Here is a 21,942-nt window from a genome sequence, read left to right as displayed (position 1 = left end):
CCCAGGACAGATCCTTGGGGTACTCCACTTGTCACTCTTTTCTAAGAAGATGCTGAACCATTAACAAGTACCTTCTGGGTACGATTTGCCAACCAGATATTGATCCACCTGACAGAATTAGGATCCATACCACATTTTACCAACTTGTGAACAAGAATATCATGTGGAACCTTATCAAAAGCTTTACTGAAATCCAGATAAACTATGTCCACAGCATTCCCCTGATCGAGAAAGGTAGTCACTTTCTCAAAAAAAGATAATTCCAATGAGTAGCCGTGTTGGTCTGAAGTAGCACAATAAAATCAGAGTCCAGTAGCACCTTTAAGACCCACAAAGATTTATTCAAGGCACGATCTTTCAAGTGCAAGCACCCTTCGTTCTTCTTCTCCCAGCTCCTCCAAAGCACTGCCTTCCTCTGGCAAGCAAGAGCCTTTTATAGCACAAATGCCTACTCAGCAGAGGGCGGAGCTAGCAGTCAGTTCCTGAGATAATGTTCTTCTTTTCCCAGCTCCCCCAATGCACTGCCTTCCTCTGGCAAGCAAGAGCCCTTTATTCCCCATTTGATTCCCCATTCCACCTGCAGCCAGCTGGGTGACCTTGGATCAGTCAGAGATCTCTTAGAGCTCTCTCAGCTCCACCTACCACACAGGGAAAGGAAGAGAAGGTGATTGTAAGCTGGTTTGAGACTTCTTCGGGTAGTGAGAGATGGGATATAAAAACCAACTCTTTTTCTCTGCCGTTGGATGGGATGGATGCAACAGTTCAGTATAGCCCTACCCCAGCCCTTTTTCTGCAGGCCCCCACTGTAGGCTCCCTTTGGTGAAGAAGAGCAAACTGGTACTCATCCCAGAGTGCAGGTATAGCTCTGTTCACAAAATATTTCTGCCCTGTTACTTCCTGTGGTGTGGGAGTGACCTGATGATGTCACATCCTGTAGGAATGTCTAGGTGATGGCACTTCTGGTGGCATGTGACTTCTGAGGGCATGACAGGAAGTTTCTCAATGGTAAAAATGTTGAGAAAGGCTGAGCTGGGGAGCAGGATTTCTGCCTTTTCCCCTCCTTTCTCCAGTCCCTCCTAGCCCCCCACCATCACCACTTTTACAGATAAAAAAACAAGTCTCTGATATTTGACTGACATCAGGGGGGGAGGGGTCAGCCATCACCCTGAAAGGCCTAGGATGTATACTATTTTCCTCTGGCAAAGAGGTTGTGTACCAAAGATAAACGCAGTTCTTATTTACAGTTAAAGCTATCTGTTGCTTAGCTTGGAGATGGGGTAGACAAGCTACTTGCAAAGATCTCCCTAGTCCTGGCATCCTAGTGACTGGTTTCTATACCATCATTAGGGTATGTAGGATAAAACACATACCAGATGTCATCTTGCAGAAGCATCAGGTTTTAACCTCTCTAGATGCCACAGGCTCCTTAGAAATCACACATACACAAACATGCCATCCCTTATAATGCTAACAAATGAAATGATTTTCAAGCTGGCGATGGCAAATAATAGTTTATTCCACTATAAACAATCCTTCAAACTTCCAAAACATCAAAACAAATTTCTAGGTATTTTTTGTTTTTGGTATTTTTGTCAGTGGTGTAAGATACTCTTTAACCTTTAATAATAAGTCCTCTTTAAATGGATTCTTACCATATATCAGAAGGATATGACCTTAATCCTATGGTAATATGTATGTGGTTCAATCTCCAAATGTTTCTATGGTATCCACTATACAAAGGTCTACAAATATTAGCATCACCAAGTGTAAATACTCTTTAGTAGTCTTCACCTGTTGGATCCATTATAATGCTAACAAAAAGAACTCAGGGAAAGGGTGGGTGATTACTGTATGGACAAAGTGAACTTAAAGCCACAATGGCTGAAAAGGGGCCCCCAAACTGTCATATGAGACAGTGTTAATTTGATGCCCCTTGCAGCAGACACCTGATTCATCCTCCAGGTTAGAAAAATGTAATGCCAGGCAGCCCTCTGGAGAAAACATCAGTGCCCATGGGCCATGGCATAATTCAGGCCACTGCACTTCTTTGATCCTGCCATAATATTGAAGCTGCAAAAGAGGGAACAAACAGTTGGCTTCTTTTGCCATCTTTTAAAAATTCTCTTGAAAGTAATGTGGGGATCAAATATTTATAGAAAGACTGCTAACAAATTCAGCCGAAGTGTCACTTAAAGGGAGCCTGGAGCATGATGGAGCTCTTAGCCGGATTCAGTGGTTCATTGTCAAAAGTATATCCCGGGTTCTTTTCCTTTCACATAGAGCAAAGCAGTCATTTTAATAAAGTGAAACATCTACAATTATGCTGCCTTTCCCTCTCTTTTTTTCCAGTTGACCTGTCTCCTTTGTAAGCTACAGTGGGGAGAGAATCCTGCTTTTGATAGGGGCTGTCCTACTTTCAGGCTAGCTGCCACTTTTTGCTTTTCCTCAGATAGGACAGGCAGCCAATTATGCTATCTTTGGCAAGTGCTAGTGTGTATGCCCTACTTTATGAGGTATCTGTACCTGTTCTAGTGAAAGGTACATTTTCTCAAGCATCTCTACCATTTTGTGGTGATTAAACAGCCCTTATCCTCCACCCCAGCTACTCTACATTATTTTAATATCTCAATATACAGTGTGACAAGTACACTGGTTATGAATTTGTTTGCAGATATTACTGGCTTTGAGCACTTTGTAGTCTGTACAGTCATTAGAAAAGCTCTGTATGCCTGTCTGTATTTGATGAGGATTAATAAAGCAAGTTCATGATTGGTGACTAAACTCTGAGAAATTAAAATAATCAGTCTACAAACCGGATGTGAATGAGAAAATTATTTAGAAGATTTACTTGAATCAGTTTTTGAGATTATTATATTTGATTGTACAACTTATTCCATGCACAGATTTTGTAGTTTGTATTTTGTTTTGACCATAGAGTGTGTCCTCTTTCTATTGTTTGTACTCAAGAACTGTAGCCAGGGCAGGTGTAAGGACAGATACCCTTGACAGTAGACCAGGTTTCAAATAGCATCCACGTCACCTTATTTGAATATTTCGTTGACGGCTTATGGTTCTGCACCAAAACTTCCCAGATGTCCCTGGAAGAGGAGCCACCTGTGGCTATACTTTCCCAGCTATAAGGTGCTGATGGGAAATACCATGATGGAAAAGCGGGCTCAGAATCAACAGGTCTGGGACCATGAGGAGAGGAATGGACACCCTTTTGGATAACCCACAAATCAAATTTGGCAGGGCCAAAAGGAGGTGATTCGGATTCCTTGTGAGTGGTCTGAATTCACCCTCCCTATTACCCTGCCTAGGAGGGGAGAGGGAGGGAACACATAGACCATTGTCTCTGACCAGTGGAACTGAAAAACATTTCCAATTGAATTTGGATTGCTGCTTGCCAGAGAACAGAACAGTAGGGATTTGTAGACCCCACAATAGAAAATGGGTCCACTGCTGGATATGCCTATGCATCAAACACCTCTCTAATGTAAAAAGGATTTGTATACACTCTGATGAGGGTATCCACTTGAATGTTCAACATTCCAGCCCCGTGGATGGCTCTCAGAATACTACAGAATAGGGATGAATGATTTGGCTTGGCTAAGCCCAAAAATTCTCAAGTCAAGGCAAATTCAATAGAACTATGAAAGTGTCCATGAGATTTAGGACTGAAAACAAATCTCCTTTTGAGAGAAACTCAATATTTGATGAGAGGAAGATGGTTCAGAACTTTAATAAACTTACTCAACCTACGTAAATCCAGAATGGGTCTTAACCCTTCATCTTTTTTCAGAACTAGGAAGAACCTGGAAAAAACGCCTTCCACATTCAGTACCCCTTGGGTTTCTACAGTCCCTTGGGTTTCTACACCATCCCTTTCTGAATAATTTCCTTCAGTGTTATCAGGAGTTCTTGATAAGGATGATCAACTGCAACACAGGCTCAGGTACAATTAGGAAGGGAAACAAACAGTAACTTATACCCTTCAACAGCAATATTAGAAACCCAAGCAATACTTTGATTTTAAGATCTGCTCCTTTCTCAATAGTTAACCATTGTGTTGGAACTTGCTTCTTTCTAAGCTATCTATGTTGTATTGGTTACATCAAGTATGTAGCCTTCAACTCAGTGGCATTTCTGCCACCTATCCACAATCTCTGTAGTTGTCTATTCTACATAGCCTTAGTTACATATTGCCATGGCACATCTGACAATGTCGCCTTGGGATATATTGATCATTTCTGTGCTTCACAGATGGAGAAAAGCACAGGAAAATCAGCAATAATTGGGGGAAAGATATATTTAGATTCATTTAACATGTTGGTTATCTCAGGAAGCACAGTTCTAATGAGAAAAAAATCCAAAACATATTAGGAGACATGTATCTTAACCCTATTAACATACATAGACTCAGTGCTTGGATAATGATGTACATGCTGCTTTGAATATCAATGATGTTTGCTAGCATGTGGCGACATTCATACTACATCCCTGGTGGTAAAGAGAATACCAGGCAGCATTTTTATTCATTGGTGCAAGCTAGAATGATACTGGCATGTGGAATAATAATTGACAACCCTGACTACTGAAGGCAGTTTTCTTTTAATTTTTATGGGAAGTTTGGCTTTTCAATTCCCATCCCTGCTCTAAAAACACTCCATGGAAAGGAGCATTATTTTTAATAGCGAATCTTCTACTGACATTTCTTAATTTTATTTTACAGAAAAGAACAAGATGCCTGGAGGGTTTGTACAACTGATAAAAAGCATTTCATCTAGAAAGACCCCCAAGTCTGTAGATTTCTCCCACCTTTTTCTTGAGAAGGTCCACAATGGCTCGAGGGCATTCTGAAATTTTGTTTTAACCATAGGGACAGACTGTCCCTATGGTCAAAACAAAATTTCAGAATGCTTGTCGGTACGGGTATACTATAGAAGACAGAAGGAGTGCTGGTGAACAAAACAAATTCTACTAATGCTGCAGTTTATTTTCCAGTGTAACACCTTTAAAAAGGTGCAAAGATGCATCGCCAAGGAAATAGTATTTCTAGCTCTCTAGCAACTTTCTAGAAATACTACTTTGGCCACCTCATGAGAAGGAAGGACTCCCTGGAGAAGAGCCTAATGCTGGGAGCGATCGAGGGCAAAAGAAGAAGGGGACGACAGAGAATGAGGTGGCTGGATGGAGTCACTGAAGCAGTAGGTGCAAACTTAAATGGACTCCGGGGAATGGTAGAGGACAGGAAGGCCTGGAGGATCATTGTCCATGGGGTTGCGATGGGTCGGACACGACTTCGCACATAACAACAACAAAGCAACTTTCTCTATTGGCAAACGCAGCCATGCTTCAAAACCACTTGAATATTATATGAGAATCAATGTCTGCTATTTCTTATAGTATATGATGATTTTAAAGATGTTGGTGGGTCTGCGACTGAGTAGCATGGCACTGGAGATTTGGGAAAGAAGATATATACTATAAGCTTTCAATTACCAGAATAAAGTTTATATCCAAGTACTGGCTTCTGCTAGGGTGAGACTCCTGCAAAGCTTGTAAGGAGATACAATACAAGAATACAGCAATAAAGCAGCTGTAAGAAGCATCTTGATTTAAGTTGTAAGTAAAGAGTTTATTCCGGGTCTTAGTCATCTGTCTTCATAGCCCTTCCCCCCCCCTCCATTTCCAATTGTACACACTGTACATAATAGCACAAATGCCAATGAAAGAGATTTCCAATATGACACACTGCACTGAATGAAATCTACTGGCACCGTCTTGTGGGACCATCATTGAAAGTTGAGCGTTTCATCTGATGTCTCTTATTTCACTTGGTTGCTGTAGAGAGGAAACTCAGTCTGAAATGTTGTATCGCTTCATAAGGAGCCAAAGTATTTCATCTCTTCCCTTGGCCCAGAGAGTATCCTCAAGAGTTCTGAAATCCCCATACTTCTAAGAGCTGTACCTGAAAGTTTTCTTGGCAGAGAGGGGAGTTATCAAATGTTTCACAGTGTTCTGTTCTCCCGTGGTGCAGATCAGCATCAATAAATAGGGCCTGCCCACCTCCACCACCTGGAAAACAACACCATAGATGACTGATAATTGTATAATAAGCTATCATGTCTCCCCTTGATTGACTATTCTAAACTGAAAAATCCTCATACAGAAGGTGCTCCAACCCTCTAGTTATCTTGGTTGCTTTCCGTTGTACTTTTTCCACCCCTATAATGTTGTTTTTACATTACAGTGACCAGAACTATAAACAGTATTCCAAGCAAGGCTGCTGGTATCATTATCAACTCTGTGGCTGGTATAAAATTAAAAGAGAATAGTTACCAATGACAATTCCATCCTGAGTCCCAGACATGAACATAGATGCTGTTTTGGAAGGCAGCTTGAAGTGTCTAACAGCCAGGAATGGAGAGAGGCGGTATTTAATCATGTCTAACTTTGGTACAGTGAGGTAGTTTGAGCTGGTTGTGCGGCCTTCAGGAGAGAAGGGAGATGGAGAACGTTGTCGTGGGGAGCGAGGCATGGCTTTGGCCTGTTCTGGCTTCTTAATGAACACCCACTCGTATCGCTCCATTTCAGGCTTCACCTTTAGAACAAAGAATGTACATCAAATGAACTCTATCAAGGCAGTCCCTGACTTAGAGAATTAGGCTGATCTACAATACCACATCTGGAAGGAAAGACTGAAGACATGCTAACCCTCCCTTCCCCAGTACCAGTGAAGGACTATTGATGGAACTCATTCTGGATGAACTGCTGAAGGATAAATGACGATGTCACACAAAGCACTGCTAAAGGCTAGCACCCAACATCCCACCCAAAGGCTGTGTAGAAATTCTGCTATTAATATTGCTATTCAATATGACATTACCAAGTCTTATTACATGTCCAAACCCACCTAATGAGTCTCCAGAATTGGAATTAGGGATGCCAATCCCCAGGTGGGACCTGGGGATTCCTTGGTTTTACAAGGAATCATCTCCAGGTGACAGAGATCAAAGCAGAAAGCATCTGCTTTGGAGGGTGGACTCTGGCTTTCTACTCCATTGAGGTCCCCCCCCCAAAAAAATTCCTGCTTATTCCCAGCTCCACCTCCAAAGTCTACAGGTATTTCCCAACCTAGAGCTGGCAACCCTAATTGGGATGCATGTGTGAGTAAATCTAATTCCCCCATTACTTGGAATTGCCAACTGCTTGGAGAGAGAAAAAAATGACCAGTCCCTCCAGCAGAGATTTAACGGGATGGTATTTTATCAGGTAATTTATTTATGTCCATACTTCCCTTTCCCACATATAAAGGGCAGGACATTTTTCTGCAGGCTCGTTGGCAACCCTACCCATCCTTATTTTGCTGTGTTCTATTGTTGAGGCATATTTTCTCCAGGCCAGGATCTACCACAAAAAGTCAGTCATACTGGAAGAAAAATGCTAATGGCAAGGTCTTTGGGGTGAAACACGGTTTAGTATTCCTCACCTGCATAGTCCATCTTTTACCCCACAGTAGGGCCTGTACCACCAAAGGTGATATGTATAGTATAGTATACATATGAGTGAGCACTTCTTGTTGTTTTATACTCCATCCAAATATCAGAATGCTTATGCATTTTTTTACCTGTCTGATATTTGGATGGTGTATGTTTTGGATAAGAGGTACAACCCCAACTATGTGTGGGGTGGTTACAGCGAGAAATATATTGTTCATTAAAACCAATAGAAATGACTATTGGATTGAATTCCTAATATGGCTAGATCTATTATTAAAGAACTCAACTCAAGTTTATAAAACAACAAGAAGTGCTCACTGGCAGCACATATACCAAACAGCAAGAAAGTTCAACAAGAATCTGCTTCCCCACCCCCTTTCTATTTTGCACATCCCTAAAAATAGTCATGTCTGGTAGATAAAGAGGTTTAAAATAGATAAAAATAAAACAAAATTATTCTCCTTGATGATGGCAAGTAATCTTCGACTCACTGTGAAAACAAAACATTCTCCTGTACCAAAGAAGCTTGATGCTCCCCCGCTTTTTTTCCTTTCACTCCAGTCTGAGGAGAGAAATGCTCCACATACCTGCATGTGAGGGAGGGAGAAAATAAGAACCTTCACAGTCTATGGTGACTAGACACCAGAAAGAGCTACAGTGCCAAGAAAATGTATTTTCACAAAGGCTTAGTAGATTTTTTTAAAACAAACTTTCAGATTATTAACAACCCATTTTAAAGAGATGGGGCTGTACACCATGAGATAAACCAAGCACAATAGCATGACCTGCTGATAAACTGGTACAGACAATTAGGCTCAGGATATAAAGGCCTTTTAATCTAGAGAGTGAAAAAATCTGTTCTATATAATTATGATCTCTCTTCACAGTAGTTGGAACACAGAAAAATGTATAAGATAACAGACTTATTTTATTTATTTATTTATTTAGATTTCTATACCGCCCATTTCTTTGCAGCTCTGGGCGGTTTGCTGTCATGTAATTTGTAAAGTAACTTAAACTTCCAGTTCTTTCTGTTTCTTCCCAGTGATATACAGATGTACACTAACATTTGAAGTAGTACTATCTACTCATCCCCTTGTAATAATTACATAGTTTTTATTCCTTTTCCCTGATTAATTGTCAGTAGCCTTTAACTATCTCAAGAGAGTAAAATGGTTGCCTCAGGGAAACACGATTGAATTCTCATCACTTGATGTAGTGCTTAAGAGCAATGGACTCTAACCTGGAAGGCTGGAATTGATTCCCCACTCCTGCACATGCAGCCAGCTGGGTGACCTTGGACCAGTCACAGTTCTGTTACTGCTATTCTCACAGAGCAGTTCTGTCTGAGCTCTCAGTCCCACCTACCTCACAGGGTGTATGTTGTGGGGAGAGGAAGGGAAGGCAATTTGATACTCCTTTGGGTAATGAAAAGCGAGATATAAAAACCAACTCTTGTTCTTCAAGTTCATAGCATCCTCCTGTTATTCTCCATATCTTAAAGATATCCTGTTCTAGGCTTTTTAACCTAACACGTTTGAGTCATGTCTCCTTATCTCCTTTTCCTGTAGTTATTTCCATCTCTTCAAATAACTTTTCTGATTTGGTAAACCTCACCGTATATACCTCAAAATGAGTTCTGTATGTCAATATTGAATTTGTATATCAGAGTAAATGAATGCAAGTTTGTTTTCTGCAGGGGTAAGCTCCAGGAGCTGTAGACTTAGAATTTATTCTCAGTACATGGAACTCTGCATGAGGTGTCCTCTAGCTATCTTTTGATCTCGGAACCTCAGAAACAGTGCCCCACCTACATTTCTCTGGGATACTTAGAAGACACTTACTTCCCCCAGTGTGGTTTTTAACAGCAGCACGGTTGGCTCGTAGCCTTCACAGCAGGAATAAAACCTGCAGGAAACAAAGAAGGAAGTGAGATGATCTGAGTAGGAGTGGAGTATTATGTGTAAGCACAGCATATTGGACTTTCAGACCTTGGGGGAGGGCACAGAGTGGCAAGATTTAAATCAGCCAGAATCCCCTATTACATGAGGTTCAGGTGTCTAGGAGGCTTTCCACATGTCAGTGTAATACTCCTGTCAGTGTAATACTCTGAGTTCTCATTCAACTAAATGTATGATTTTCTGCTCTGGGACCTCTGTTGAATGTCCTTGAAGGAATCACTATTGACTCCAAGCTCCTCTTGGCTTCCCTGGGATTCCAGCCTTTGAATCAAAGCAAGATTATTGCACTCTCTTGACAACAGAGGCTATTTCTGAAGTGCATAAAATAGGCTTGTGCTTCTTCTATAAAATGACATATGCATATAAGCTCATGCTTATATACACATGCTTCTTTTTTCATATCCCTTCCTTCAGTCTTGAACCACATTCTTTTGGTGCTTTGCACTTGGGTTTTGGGGAGGACATTAAAAATCAAGTGCATTCCTCCTGAAAGCCAGAAATGTATTACAGGAAATGGTGGCTCCCATTTAGAGTAATAACACTACAATACCCACAAGACATCTACAAAATCCAGGTGTTGTTTCCTCATTTTGGTATACCTTGCATCACAGAAAAATAAACCTCTCTCCCTTTTAGGATTTGATTTAAATTAGCTGAGGGAACAGGAGCCTGTGATTACTGCCAGCCTTTTGGTAGAAACTATTGTTGTGCAAACAATATGTTATGCCTATGCAAACCTATAAAAGGCATAAAACATTCCTCCATTTCTTTCTGATATTATTCAGGGTTATGTAATAACTGGTAAAGTTAGGAAGCAACAGGGAAGAAGGTACTTGCTCTTATCAAACTGACATAACAATGTCAGTAGCACATGCAGGATCCAGGTCTAGAAATTTGGAGCATTACTATGATTATGAATATGTTTTTTCAGTTTGTAGAAGTCCCTTAAATATTAGATTCCACTGGCCATTAATATTGCAATAGCTCTTTAGGCAATATTCAAATATGCATCTTCTAAAAGCACAGGACGGGGGCTCATATATATTTCTGCCACCAGTTGACCTTCCATAGTATTTTCGCCATTATTTGTTGCTGCTATTGTTATTGATGATTACGATGTGATGCTGTGCATGACATTTATTTTCCTTCTTTAATTGTGAATTGGGGAAGAGAAAGCAGCATGCTATAGCATGATCTGCTCAGATCTCAGAAGTAAAGTAGGATCAGTACTTGGAAGGGAGATTATGCAGAGGAAGGCAATGGCAAAACACCTCTGCTTCTTATGTACCTTAAAAGCCCTTTGCTGGGGCTGCCGTGAGTCAGTTGTGACTTGACAGCACTTCATAAACACACACACACACACACAGGAAATTGGACAAAAGGTATCTAGAGTCATATTTCTTTGCAAGACAGACTAGCCAGGTGTGAAGTGTAGGTTAATGACATGGATCCCATGTTCATATTTCACCCTTCTGACTCCACATTCTCCATTGCTCTGCCATCTGTGGCTGATGGTTAGCAGCACTCAGAAGGAAGGGGTGGGATAGCATGCTACTGGCCACAGTCAATACAGGTCCTTTCCCAGGTTGTGACAATATGAATTATTGGTGAGCCAACTTGAGTCTACACAGTTGTCTGCCTATGTGCACAATATATGGGGATTACCCTAGAAAAAGGTATTAGGAAGTTGGTTGTACATAGTTACATTATTAAAAGAAGATATTTGAAGTATGGTGTTTGAAGTTACAAGATAATTAGTTAGCCAAGAATGTGTACCCTTATCAAGAGGGTTGGCTAACTATTATTTGGAGATTATTATAAAAACCTAGAAATTTGAGATGCAGAACTGATTGGGAGCTTTTACAAACGGCCAGTTCTATTGATAATAACTTCAAAATTTATCTTCCTCTGTTCAACATATTGGTCTATTTCTTTAGCTGATGTAAACCACTATAGCCTTATTCAGTTCAGCTTATCTGGATAAATCTGATTGCTTGAGATTAATTTCTTCAGATACTGCTTTACCTTTTCAAGCTATACCCATCTTTAGAAGTTGAGAATAAGAGAGCAGGTGAGAACAAAGAGAATCGTTCAGGGATCCAGGACCACACAATGCGCATCTCCTGAGCAGTGACAATAGTAGAAGTGAAATTATGGGTATTCACAGTAAGGTGGAATGATTGCCTGTGCAACAGAGGAAAGGAAGATAAAAGTCAAGACTGCAGTACTGCTAAAGATTCCACAGAGCACCCTTCCTGCAAATATTCTAGCAGCAGAATATACGACCAGCTCTTGGAAAGTTGTTTGCATTGATCTGTACATCTTTAATTATAGTGCATTGTGTTGCTTTCAGAGAATGAAATGCAAAATAAAGCAGTAATCTCCATAACTCTGTAATGCATTAATAAAAATACACTATTCAGCTAAACAATGTTATTATCTTACCATTATGTGCCTTTGTCCATTTTAAAATTTATAATCACAGGGCATTCCAAAATTGGAATTTTGCAAGCACCTTAACTACCAACAAAATTTTATTCTTTCATATATTTTTGTAGATTAAAGCCCACTTCTTCAGATGCAAGAAATGATGAAGCAGTCATGGCCTCATAGGCACTTTTGCACTAAGCACAAATAGAGCTGGAAAATGTAATGGGCATCAATGGGCATTAAATGATTAACCACTTATTTTTATTATTTCAAAACAGGTTTGTATGGTAGGTCCTGTCAGAAATACAGGCAAAAGAAAAGCCATAATCTATGGCCATGGCCAGTCCATCACTCAAGCTGCCTCTGTTTATGGCCACAGAATGTTGTTTATTTAGTGTGTAGATTTCTCACTTTAGTGACAGGTGAGCTGATGTCACAGTAAACTAGAGTGAGTTATTTCTGCGGCACACACATGCCCTTGGGCTTCAGGCAAAGGACTGGATTCAGATTCCAGATACCAGGCAGATGATATTAAGCCCTCAGGACCATAACTGTATTATTGTTTGTATTAGCTGGAAGAATAATCTGTTGACATAAATTTATCTGGAAGACTGTTCTCAGCAGGGAATGCAACGTGTCTAAAGAGGAGATAATTAGAATTTTGTACCTGTGTTGCACCATGGTTACTCCTTTCTCCACCAGAGCCTTCCTGTTAGCCATTTGAAGCAGCCAGATTTCTTTGCGAGAGAACAGCCGAATAGCAAAGGCCTTCTCTAAAAGCTTTTCTGCACTCATGTGCTCATGGATGTCCCACATAAAAGTCTGCAAACTCCCCTTGACATCAGTCACATCCAGTCCTTTAGAACTCACTGAGACCTGGAACTGTTTCAACAAGGCCAGAGCAATTCGGTAGAGGACTTTCTGGCCCTCCAGAAGATATACGTCAAAGATGCGGATGACATAATCAAATGGCAGGTCATCAAACAGCCACACCAACCACTCAGAATACACCTCAAAAATGTTATCTGCTGAGCTGGCTATGAGCCGGTGGGCAGCTGGGCAGTGCTTGTTGGCTAAGTCTCCAAAGGTCATGCAGGAGGCCTTATGGCTGAGGAAGGAGTAATCTATGTAAGAAGTATGGGAAGCATTGCAATAGAGGAGTCGGCAGGTGTTCTCAAAACATTCAGCCTCTTCCTGGTTGTAATGCAGCAGCAGAGCAACCACAGCTGGAAGCAGGGGGCAGTAGGTGATGTCTGGGGACAGGTTGGCAATGCAGAGGAGTATCTTTTTCATAGCAGTAACTCCTTCTGTAGTGAGGCAGTATTCAGGCATGATGCTCCCTGCTAGGAATTCAGGCAAGGGGTGAAAGTTGTCCCTCTGGTCTTCGAACAGCTTGACGGCAACATCCCTGTAGACAGAGGCATCAGGGGTCATGCGCCGACATGGTATGTGCTGGATAATGTGCTGGTAAGCCTGTGCCCTTAGGGCATGACTTTTAGCCCAAAGTCCTTCCCTTGCCAACTTCTTTAGCTCTTTACCAGACTTGCCAATGAAATGTTCATGAGTATCTTGCTGCTTGTCCAACTTGGGGATCTTGTTGTGATCTACAAATTCACTAGTGCCTAGGCAGGAGATTGCATCGCTGATCCACATCTCAGTCTTTGAAGGGATTTCCAAAGAGACTATAGATGGATTGGCTGTTTCTATAGAACAAAGACACCTTATTCAGTGATTTATCTTTCCACTTGATGGATGTATTTTTTAAAATATCTCCTATAAAGTTTAGAAGTCTCCTATAAAGTCTCCTATAAAGTTTAGAAGTCCATTTGCAGATTTTACTGTTGGCGTTGAGAAAAATAGCTAAGCAAACTGCTAGGAAGAACTCTTGTCACTTTATGTTCTTTTGTTTATACGAAATATAAGGATGTACATTGTTTATTTAAGAAGACCCTCAGCATATTCCTTAGTGATGGTGGCATCTTATATCCTCTATCATGACACAAAAAGCAATCAGATATTTATATGGTGGCAGAATTCTAAGAGTTAAAACTTACATAATTCAAAGTAGTATCTAGGACCCCAAACTGGCCAACAGACCTTGTTATGCCAAAGTACATGTTCTGCAAGACAGCAAAAAGAACAAGACCCAGGAAACTACCCTGGAGTCACAGTCTTCAGCACAGAGAACGCCAACTGATTCTACAAATAAGATTTGAATTTGCAGGACATTAACTCTACAAGTTACATGATGCAAATAAGGAGAATTGCAAAGTTTTGACTCCCTCTATAATGGCAAATCTGTACTGCAAAACACATTCTGAGAAAAAGACTCCAGCGACCAGACCCTACAACTTATTTTTTCTCTCTGCAGAAGATTTTTTCTTTTTGGTATTTTTAAAATACCATAGCAATTAAGTAATGACTGAAGTACAATATAGGCTAAATAGTTGAGGCTGGGGCTGTCATACAATGGGCGAAACAGTCATATATGACTGCAGATTTTGCGTCGTGCCACAGGTGGGAGAAATAGCTCAGCACAAGCTTGCTGTTGTGAGTCTGGAGCAAATAAGAGTTCAGAGCTGTTCTCCTAGAATCCCTTGGAGGAGCCGCAAGTTACATTGTGTTAATGCTTAGCATTCACTTAGCACCTGTCGCCCAACAATTTATAGCATTGTTATATTATTAATTTGTACTGCAGAGATGCTACGGAAATAGAAATGCCAGAGCACGTCTATGGGTGTCAGCTGCAATGGCTCAGTGCTGAAAATAAAGAGCAGCCAATAACCGTCTCACGCAAAAAACCAAACCAAACCAAAAAAACACCCATCTGGATGTTGTTGCTTTGCTCTGTGTTGAAGACGGCACTTTGAATTTGGCAGTCTTGAACAGATCTAGTATTACAAAAGCACAGACTAAGGTGGGTGCACAGACTGGGATCTTACACTGTGGCCCTTGGTCTGGCTTCCAAGTGGTCAGCTGATCATTGGCAATGAGCCTCATATGGGTAGTACACTTGTATTTACTGAGCCACTTCCGTGGCATCAGGCCCTGCTTTCTTGTTAATTAAATGAAACTTAGATATCAAAGAAGTTGCAGGTAACCACATTAGTCTAAAGAATTTTTTAAGTCACTTAGTACTTTTTATTAAGAACAAAAGATGAACCACCCTTGGCCTTTCAGAAGCAATATAAGCATTTCATTAATACTAATACTAAAATACCTCAAAGCAAAACAAAAAACACCCACTTTTTTGCTTCTTTTAATTAATAACCATTTGTGTTTCTTCCTCCCAGAAGGCCAGCTTGGTGATCTTGTTGTGGAGACTTGGGGGGGGGGGGACCAGGGGTGGGCAGAATCTGAGGTGGGGCGGGACCTCAATGAATCCACTCTTCAAAGCAACTATTTTCTCCAAGGGAGAAAAAGGAACTAGAGATGAGTTGTAAGCATCTCTAGTAGGCATGCTGTTCTTATAGAATCTTAGAACTAGAAGGGACCATACAAGCCATCTAGTCCAATCCCCCACTCAATGCAAGATCAGCCTAAATAATTGAGGATACGTATCTGTCCAGCTGCTGCTTTAAGACCACCAGTTAGGGGGAATATACTACCTCCTTAGGCAGCCAATTCCACTGCTGAACTACTCTGACCGTGACCCCCCCCCCCCCCCAACATCTAGCCAGTTTTGTGTTGTTAGGGTTGCATGGTCTTGACTTTTATTTTTAGACACTGAAATAATTTTAGATGGCATGTGGGACGTGGGACTTGGTCAGAGTCTGCACTTACTTTGTTTATTCCATTGTCAATCCTGTTGAATTCAGATCGCTTTTAACTCGGATCTTCCTCTCCCCCCCCCCCATTGAAACAGGAAAGTCTTCTGCATGTGGTTAGGATAGATCAGAAGGGGGGGGAGCCAAGCCTCTTTCTTTTCTTGAAGGGTGGGGGGAGAGGAGCCAAGCAGGGAGCCTCTTTCTTTTCTTGGAGTGGAGGGGGAGAAGATCGAAAAAGGCAGAGAAGGGGGGGGGGAAATCCAGGACCGACAGAAGTTGAGAGAAATTAGGGGCTTCTCCTTTAAGGCAAATTCATCACATGACCACCTGTGGCCAATCACGGGTCCTCTACCACAGAGGAGAGCCCTGATTCAAAACAATGCGATTTTATAATATATTCAGGATTAAAAACACTCTGAGATATGGCACAATAAAGGTTGGGTCACTCTGGATCAATCCTTCTTGCTGCAGAAGGAAATTTTAAATCGCCCCAAATCCAAACGGAAATCGCATTCTGTGTAGAGGGCAGGAACTGAATCAATCTGGGGTTGGAATAAAAGCTCCGTGCAGTTTACACCTTGGTCTAGGATCAGTTTTTTCTCCGCAACTCTTGGTCGATAGGCTATTTTATCTGTATTAGTTTTTTACTGTTTTAGGGGTTTTGGGGGGATTTTATGTGATTGTGACTTGCCTTAAGCTTCCAGGAGGAGGCGGGAAATAAATACAACAACAACAACAATAATTGTTGGAAATGCAAGAAAGCAGAGAGCTAGGGTGGAGGGAGGTCTAGATTGCTGGAATGTAGTTCTACACCATGGGAGCTACTTGAGAACAAAACAGTCCTCTGTTCAGAGCATAAGTTAAGCAAAGCATGCTGGGAGACAAGGCAGGCTAGGAACCCCTTCCCATAAATATAGGGAGGTCAAATTGGATCAGGGAAGATCATCATTAATTGTTGCCAGTCTGCTCTGTAATTTAGTGTGTGTATTTTGAGTCCAGTGGCACATGAGCTTTTATGGGCACATACACTTCCTCAGATACAATGTCACGGAATACAAGTATGAACAGATTATTTCCATTCCACGACACTGTAACTGAAGAAGTGTGTTGTGCACACAAAGATTCATGCCTTGGATAAAACTTTGTTGGTATTAGGTGCCATTGGACTCAAAGTTTGTTCTGTGGCTTCAGACCAACAGAGCCACCCCCTTGAATTTGTGTGTACATGACAGTTTTACCACCCACTGTAAACTTTAGGGAAAATCTGCCTGTGGGTTCCTTCAAACATTGCAATTTTAAAAGGCAACCATCCTCCTACGTGACTGCATTCAATCCTTCCTTGTCCCCTGCCCATTAAAGGGACTGTTGTTGTTATTCTATTTCATTAAAATTGTGTGTGCGGGGGGGGGGGCAATATTTAATAGCGTCAAAAAAATAAAAAGGCAAAATACAACATAGCTGGTTTTGTCAAGCTGGCAGTTGAATTTGAATGCCCTCTGGAGGAAATGGTGTGCCATTGCTGGAAATAATTCCCAAGGCAGGTCATGTGTTCTCCCCTGCCTTTCTGTTCTCACTACTAAGGCCACCAAGGCTACAGCCTCTTCTACGCTGGATTTAAGGATTGGAGTCGCTACTTTGATCAAACCATCACATTCTGTTGCATGTGCACTTCTGGATTTCCTTTTCCAAGCTATATTTGGACAGGAAGCTCTCACCATGATTGGCCCCTGTTTGTTCTGCCCTCGCTCCCTTTGCCCGCATTGTGGAAAGACTGTCTGGAACAGTAAGAACTGTAGAGCTCTTTTCTCCTATCTGCACCCTGACCCTATTATACTTCAGAAAACCAGTTTAATGATATGGTAGAAGGGAAGCATTCTTCAAACGTATGCATGTTGTGAATATCATGGTTGTCCCACCTACCACATTCTTGAGGAGCATTCTAGCTGGAAAGCCAGGAGCAACCCGCTGCAGTTGTACAGTACTCAGGGTGTTCCCCTGAACTGGTTTTCAGGAGGTGACGGTGGCAGATGCAGGGGCCATCAGATACAGAAACAGAAATGGGACCTCCCCCTCCCCCCCAAGGTGCTTCATATAAGAAAACAGATACAGCTGCAAGGAAGGAAGGAAAAAATTTTCACATCTAGATTGACACTAGAGGAACTCTCATTTGTCATCCCATTAAAAATATTATATTCCTAGCTTGTGGCTAGAATCTAGTATGAATTTAGATTTGTATTTCTTTCTGTGTCAGAACCCAATGAGGGATCGACAGTTTAAACTGCCAGTCAATGACCTTCCATCCATTCATTGATATTACTCTTCTCCCCCCTCCTCATACACTGATATGTATTTTATTTAGATTTTATTCTATATAGCATTTCTGCAAAACGTCTTTAACATAAGCATACACAGTAGTCTATGAGGGACATTTCTTTTGGACTGTGTAGCACAGGCATGAGGGGGGGTAGTGAATGTGTGGGATGCGGCTCCCTCAGTGCACACACACAGCAGCAAATACATACCTGCTACCTAACAATATGAAAGTCTCAACCCTTATAAGACGACACTAGATCCTGAATCTCCAGCAGCCAGACTCAGATCCCTGTCCATTGCATAGCCTAAAAATAGCTAGAATTAGTTACCCATCAAAGTAACCATTTCTTCCAAATGCATAGCATCCCAGATGTACCAGTCGAGTGATAATTTGGCCGTTAGGTGCTGGAATTGCAAACAGTAAAAATCTTAAATGATAGCATACTTTATTCCCCTCTTTGTGTGCCAGGATTATTTAGTTGTTGGTCCCTGTAGATATGACCCCTTGGGAAATGGCTTACCTTGTGTGGCTTCCTGGGTGCTTTCCTTTAGATCATCCATCATAGAATTTGCTCTTTTCCGTATCACAGTCTTGTCCAGATCCATTCCAGGGCCCCCAGCAGGGCTGATATAATTCAGCCCAACCTTTAGCATCCCTTGTCCTTGCTTGAATGACCTGACAAAAGCTCTGCTCCTATGTCTAATTTATTGGGCCTGAAGCCTCCTTTGTGGTCAGTGCCTCCCCAAAGGAGATATTTATTTGGTGTAAACAGTGGTAAAACATTCCTTCCACCTACTCGCTCACCCAGGCCTGCCATATGCCCCTTTAGTGAGCGGGATGTAAATAAGCCAGATAATGATCAAAACATCAACAGGACCCATTAAAAAGGATCATTTATTTTTCCAAGGGTAAACTTTATTTACCCGTACCCTCTTGCAACGTCACAAGAGAATGAGACCCATGTGTACCTGAAAGACAAACACAGGCATATTGGAGAGAGAGGTGCCAGTATTGTGTGTGTGTGTGTGTGTGTGTGGGGGGGGTGATTTCTGTCCTTCTGATAATTCCACGTCCTTGAACTGATGAACATAAACACAGGGGCTGGCTCTCAGACTGCTTCCTGCTGGATCCTTTGTTTCTATTTGAAGACAGAAATAGAATCACATGAACAGGGAATGCTGAGTGTTGAACAGACAACTCTATGCCACTTAGTGTGTGTAAAAACAAGGGGCCAAGCTGCTATAAATTTACAATGGGTTTGGTCTGTAGAGCTTCTGCTGGTTAGCAGGTCATGTGCTTAAAAATTATGATGAGCTGAGTTCATACAAGGCAAACACTTTGGAACCGAGTATGCCACTGTCATTTGAAATCTGCTTAACCCAGGGAAGCAGGCACTGGAGAGATTGCACTTGGAGATTGGAAACTAAACTGAGCTTTATGTCTCTCTAATTTGCTGTATTATCTATTTATTATTCATTTAAGACATTTCAATCCCACCTTATTTCATCACACTCAAGGTGACTGACAGGTGGCAAGGGCCCAAAGCCTAACTGTCCAATGAACAAGATTTTTTAAAATGCACATATTAAAAATACTGAATTTTTAAAATGCATTTATTACAGATCAGAAAATGCACAGGATTTTAAAAATCCCACATAGTTAAACACAAAGATTAGAAAAAAATAACTCACTGCATCTCGTGTGTTTTAATGTCTGGCAGCTTTCTTTTTTTTCTGAAAGGATCCTGCTACAACACAGGAAACCATATAGGAGTCTTTCTGTGGAACTCCACATACCTGCTCCATGTCTCTAATTTACTGGCAAGAGCACAGAAATGTATTTCAAGGAAGGGGTGGGTCACCAAAGGCCAGAAAAAACCCAACCATTTTAATAATTACTAGAATTGTTCATATTTTATCATAATTCCAGTAGATCAGAATCTTTAGTAGATCCAAGCAAGGTTTTACTTATGGCCTTTTGTGCAAGCTAGCACATAGGACAGCTGCTATGAAGGATTTTGGTAGGCTCCTTTCTCTTTGTTTTATACTGTTTGTTCTGAAAAAGTTATTCTTTGTGTATCTAAGAAGACCTTCATGAGTGATAACATCTTATATCAATAAAGTGGAATGAAACGATTAATGAAAAATTCCCCAACATGTTTTGTAAATCTTCTTTAGGAAAATTTTTAAAAACAGGCATTAACTTCTTCTGGTAAAGACATGTTGTTGCAACATATTGACATGGCCTACTGTGATGGTTTGCTTGTCCAGAGAGACACAACATGCTGTTGGCAATACACATAGTATGTAATTTAAGATACTATCTGGTGTGTGGGTGGGTGTTATTTTCAGTGACCTTTCCTGGCAAATGTAATCTGTGTTTCAGGCCTAAGGTAGAAATGATGGTGTAATTTAAACGTGTCAAGGATTAAATAGCAAAGAACTAGGAACATATACTTTGACAATATCTGTGAAACTACTGATCCAAAAGGGATCCTTGGTACTACAGACAAGGCATAGTGGTTGGGAAATACCTGGAGATTTTGGAGGTAGAGGCTGAGGATAGTGGGACTTTGGGAAGGGAAGAACTTCCATGGGGAAAACTGCCATAGAGTCCACAAGGAAGCCATTTTCTCCACATGAACTAATTGTTGGCATTTCCTTCATTGAGATTCATGATTCATACCCAACCTCCAAGAGCTGGCAGTAGAATAAAAAAATATCCAGCTTGGGTTGCTCAAACTGCAGACCTGTATTTTTTGGTCACCGTTTTGGACCTTCAGACCTTCTTTCCCTATATATTTTATCTTACCAACATGGCTGGACAATAAGTTTTGTCTGCAGCTGTGACCAGCTTCTATAACAGAGAAATCTCAGGTTGGTCTTGGCTTCCTGGAACAGAATGCTAGAAGACATTTTAACTGTTCTTTCATTACTGTCTTTTTAGTGGGCACACAAAGCTGTTCTATTTCATTATAGGCCATTTGACTGAAAATAATGACTGATTATGGCTCTACTTATTCTGAAGTGAAGCTGATTGAAATTGCTGTGAGGTATTTTAATTGGGTTGTTTTGTTACCTGAGCATGTTTTATTTTTTGCTTTGAGAGGTTCAATATAAAGGTTTAAATATTGATATATATGATATAGATATCGATATAGATGTGGGACACGACTTCTGGGATGACCCCTGGGATGGAAATGGATACGGATGTAATGTCCAGAGCCCCATCCCAGGGAGCATACCAGAAGAGGCTGGAGCAGCTCTGGGGTTGCCACACTAGACAGCCAGCTGGGGCAACACGGGCCATTATGGGAGGAGGCTGAGCCACTGCTGTGCTGCCTGGGAAGGCCTGGGCAATCATGGGGCAGTGGGGCAGCCGGGCAGGCCAGTGCCGCCCTGGCCAGCCAGGGCATATCACGAGGCAGCGTGGAGGCTGGGTGGGCTAGCTCTGCTGCATAGGTGAGGAGTGGGGGAGGGAGCAGGGAGTCTGGGTGGTGGGGAGGCCTCTGGGGGCTGGGGCAAAGCCTGTGCAGGAGGGGAGAGACCAGGGAGTAGGTTGGGGATGAAAGAGGGAAGGGGAGGGGGGAGTAGAGAGGTAAGGGTTTTGCTTGTGTGTGTTTGTGTGTGTGTTTGTGAGAGAGGGAGGAAGAGAGGGAGGGGGATGGATTAAAGAGCTTAGGAGCAGGTATGTGTCCCATGTACCTGTTGGAGCCTGGGTGTCACTGCTTTTTTTTTTAAATAGCATAAAAAGATACAAAAGAAAAAAGGATTACATAACACACACACACACACACAGATGGGTATATGAAACAGAATATATATCTCCCTAACATCCCCTCCCATTTAGGACGTTTTCTATAAAATAGAAACATTTCAAATTTCACAATGCAGCTATTTTACAACTGCATTATTTATTTTGTCATTTATACATACTAGTTATAGCTTTTAACATAACCAAATTTGAAA

At 41.4% G+C, this 21,942-nt stretch overlaps 1 protein-coding gene across 3 annotated transcripts; it reads right to left on the bottom strand.

Annotated features, from left to right (window-relative positions):
• Positions 1 to 1,492: 1,492 nt before the first annotated feature.
• On the bottom strand, positions 1,493 to 18,694 carry LOC143832713 (TBC1 domain family member 24-like). Of its 3 annotated transcripts, XM_077327522.1 has the most exons (8): positions 18,495 to 18,694; positions 12,561 to 13,596; positions 11,489 to 11,647; positions 9,347 to 9,410; positions 7,994 to 8,089; positions 6,343 to 6,604; positions 5,972 to 6,078; positions 1,493 to 5,844 (listed from the first exon to the last, which is right to left on the bottom strand). In XM_077327522.1, the coding sequence occupies exons 1-8, from the start codon at positions 18,625 to 18,627 to the stop codon at positions 5,815 to 5,817; spliced, it is 1,887 nt and encodes a 628-aa protein (XP_077183637.1). In that variant the 5' UTR covers positions 18,628 to 18,694; the 3' UTR covers positions 1,493 to 5,814. The 3 variants fall into 3 exon arrangements, with proteins under 3 accessions (XP_077183637.1, XP_077183636.1, XP_077183638.1); XM_077327521.1 differs by having other exon boundaries at positions 1,493 to 6,078; positions 18,495 to 18,693; XM_077327523.1 differs by lacking the exon at positions 18,495 to 18,694 and adding an exon at positions 13,948 to 13,968 and having other exon boundaries at positions 1,493 to 6,078.
• Between the last annotated feature and the right edge of the window lie 3,248 nt (positions 18,695 to 21,942).

The sequence above is a fragment of the Paroedura picta genome, chromosome 3 (assembly GCF_049243985.1).
Source record: "Paroedura picta isolate Pp20150507F chromosome 3, Ppicta_v3.0, whole genome shotgun sequence".
NCBI classification, from domain to species: Eukaryota; Metazoa; Chordata; class Lepidosauria; order Squamata; family Gekkonidae; genus Paroedura; species Paroedura picta.
Note: the sequence above shows the minus strand (reverse complement) of the source record. Positions and strands in the feature narration are given on the sequence as shown.

Coding starts and splice junctions, on each gene's coding strand:
- LOC143832713 (XM_077327521.1), bottom strand. CDS start 18,627: ATGCTAAAGGTTGGGCTGAATTATATCAGCCCTGCTGGGGGCCCTGGA. Junction 8,090..9,346: donor TAAAAACCACACTGGGGGAA/GTAAGTGTCTTC, acceptor CCTCACATGCAG/GTATGTGGAGCATTTCTCTC. Junction 6,079..6,342: donor TCAGGATGGAATTGTCATTG/GTAACTATTCTC, acceptor GTTGTTTTCCAG/GTGGTGGAGGTGGGCAGGCC.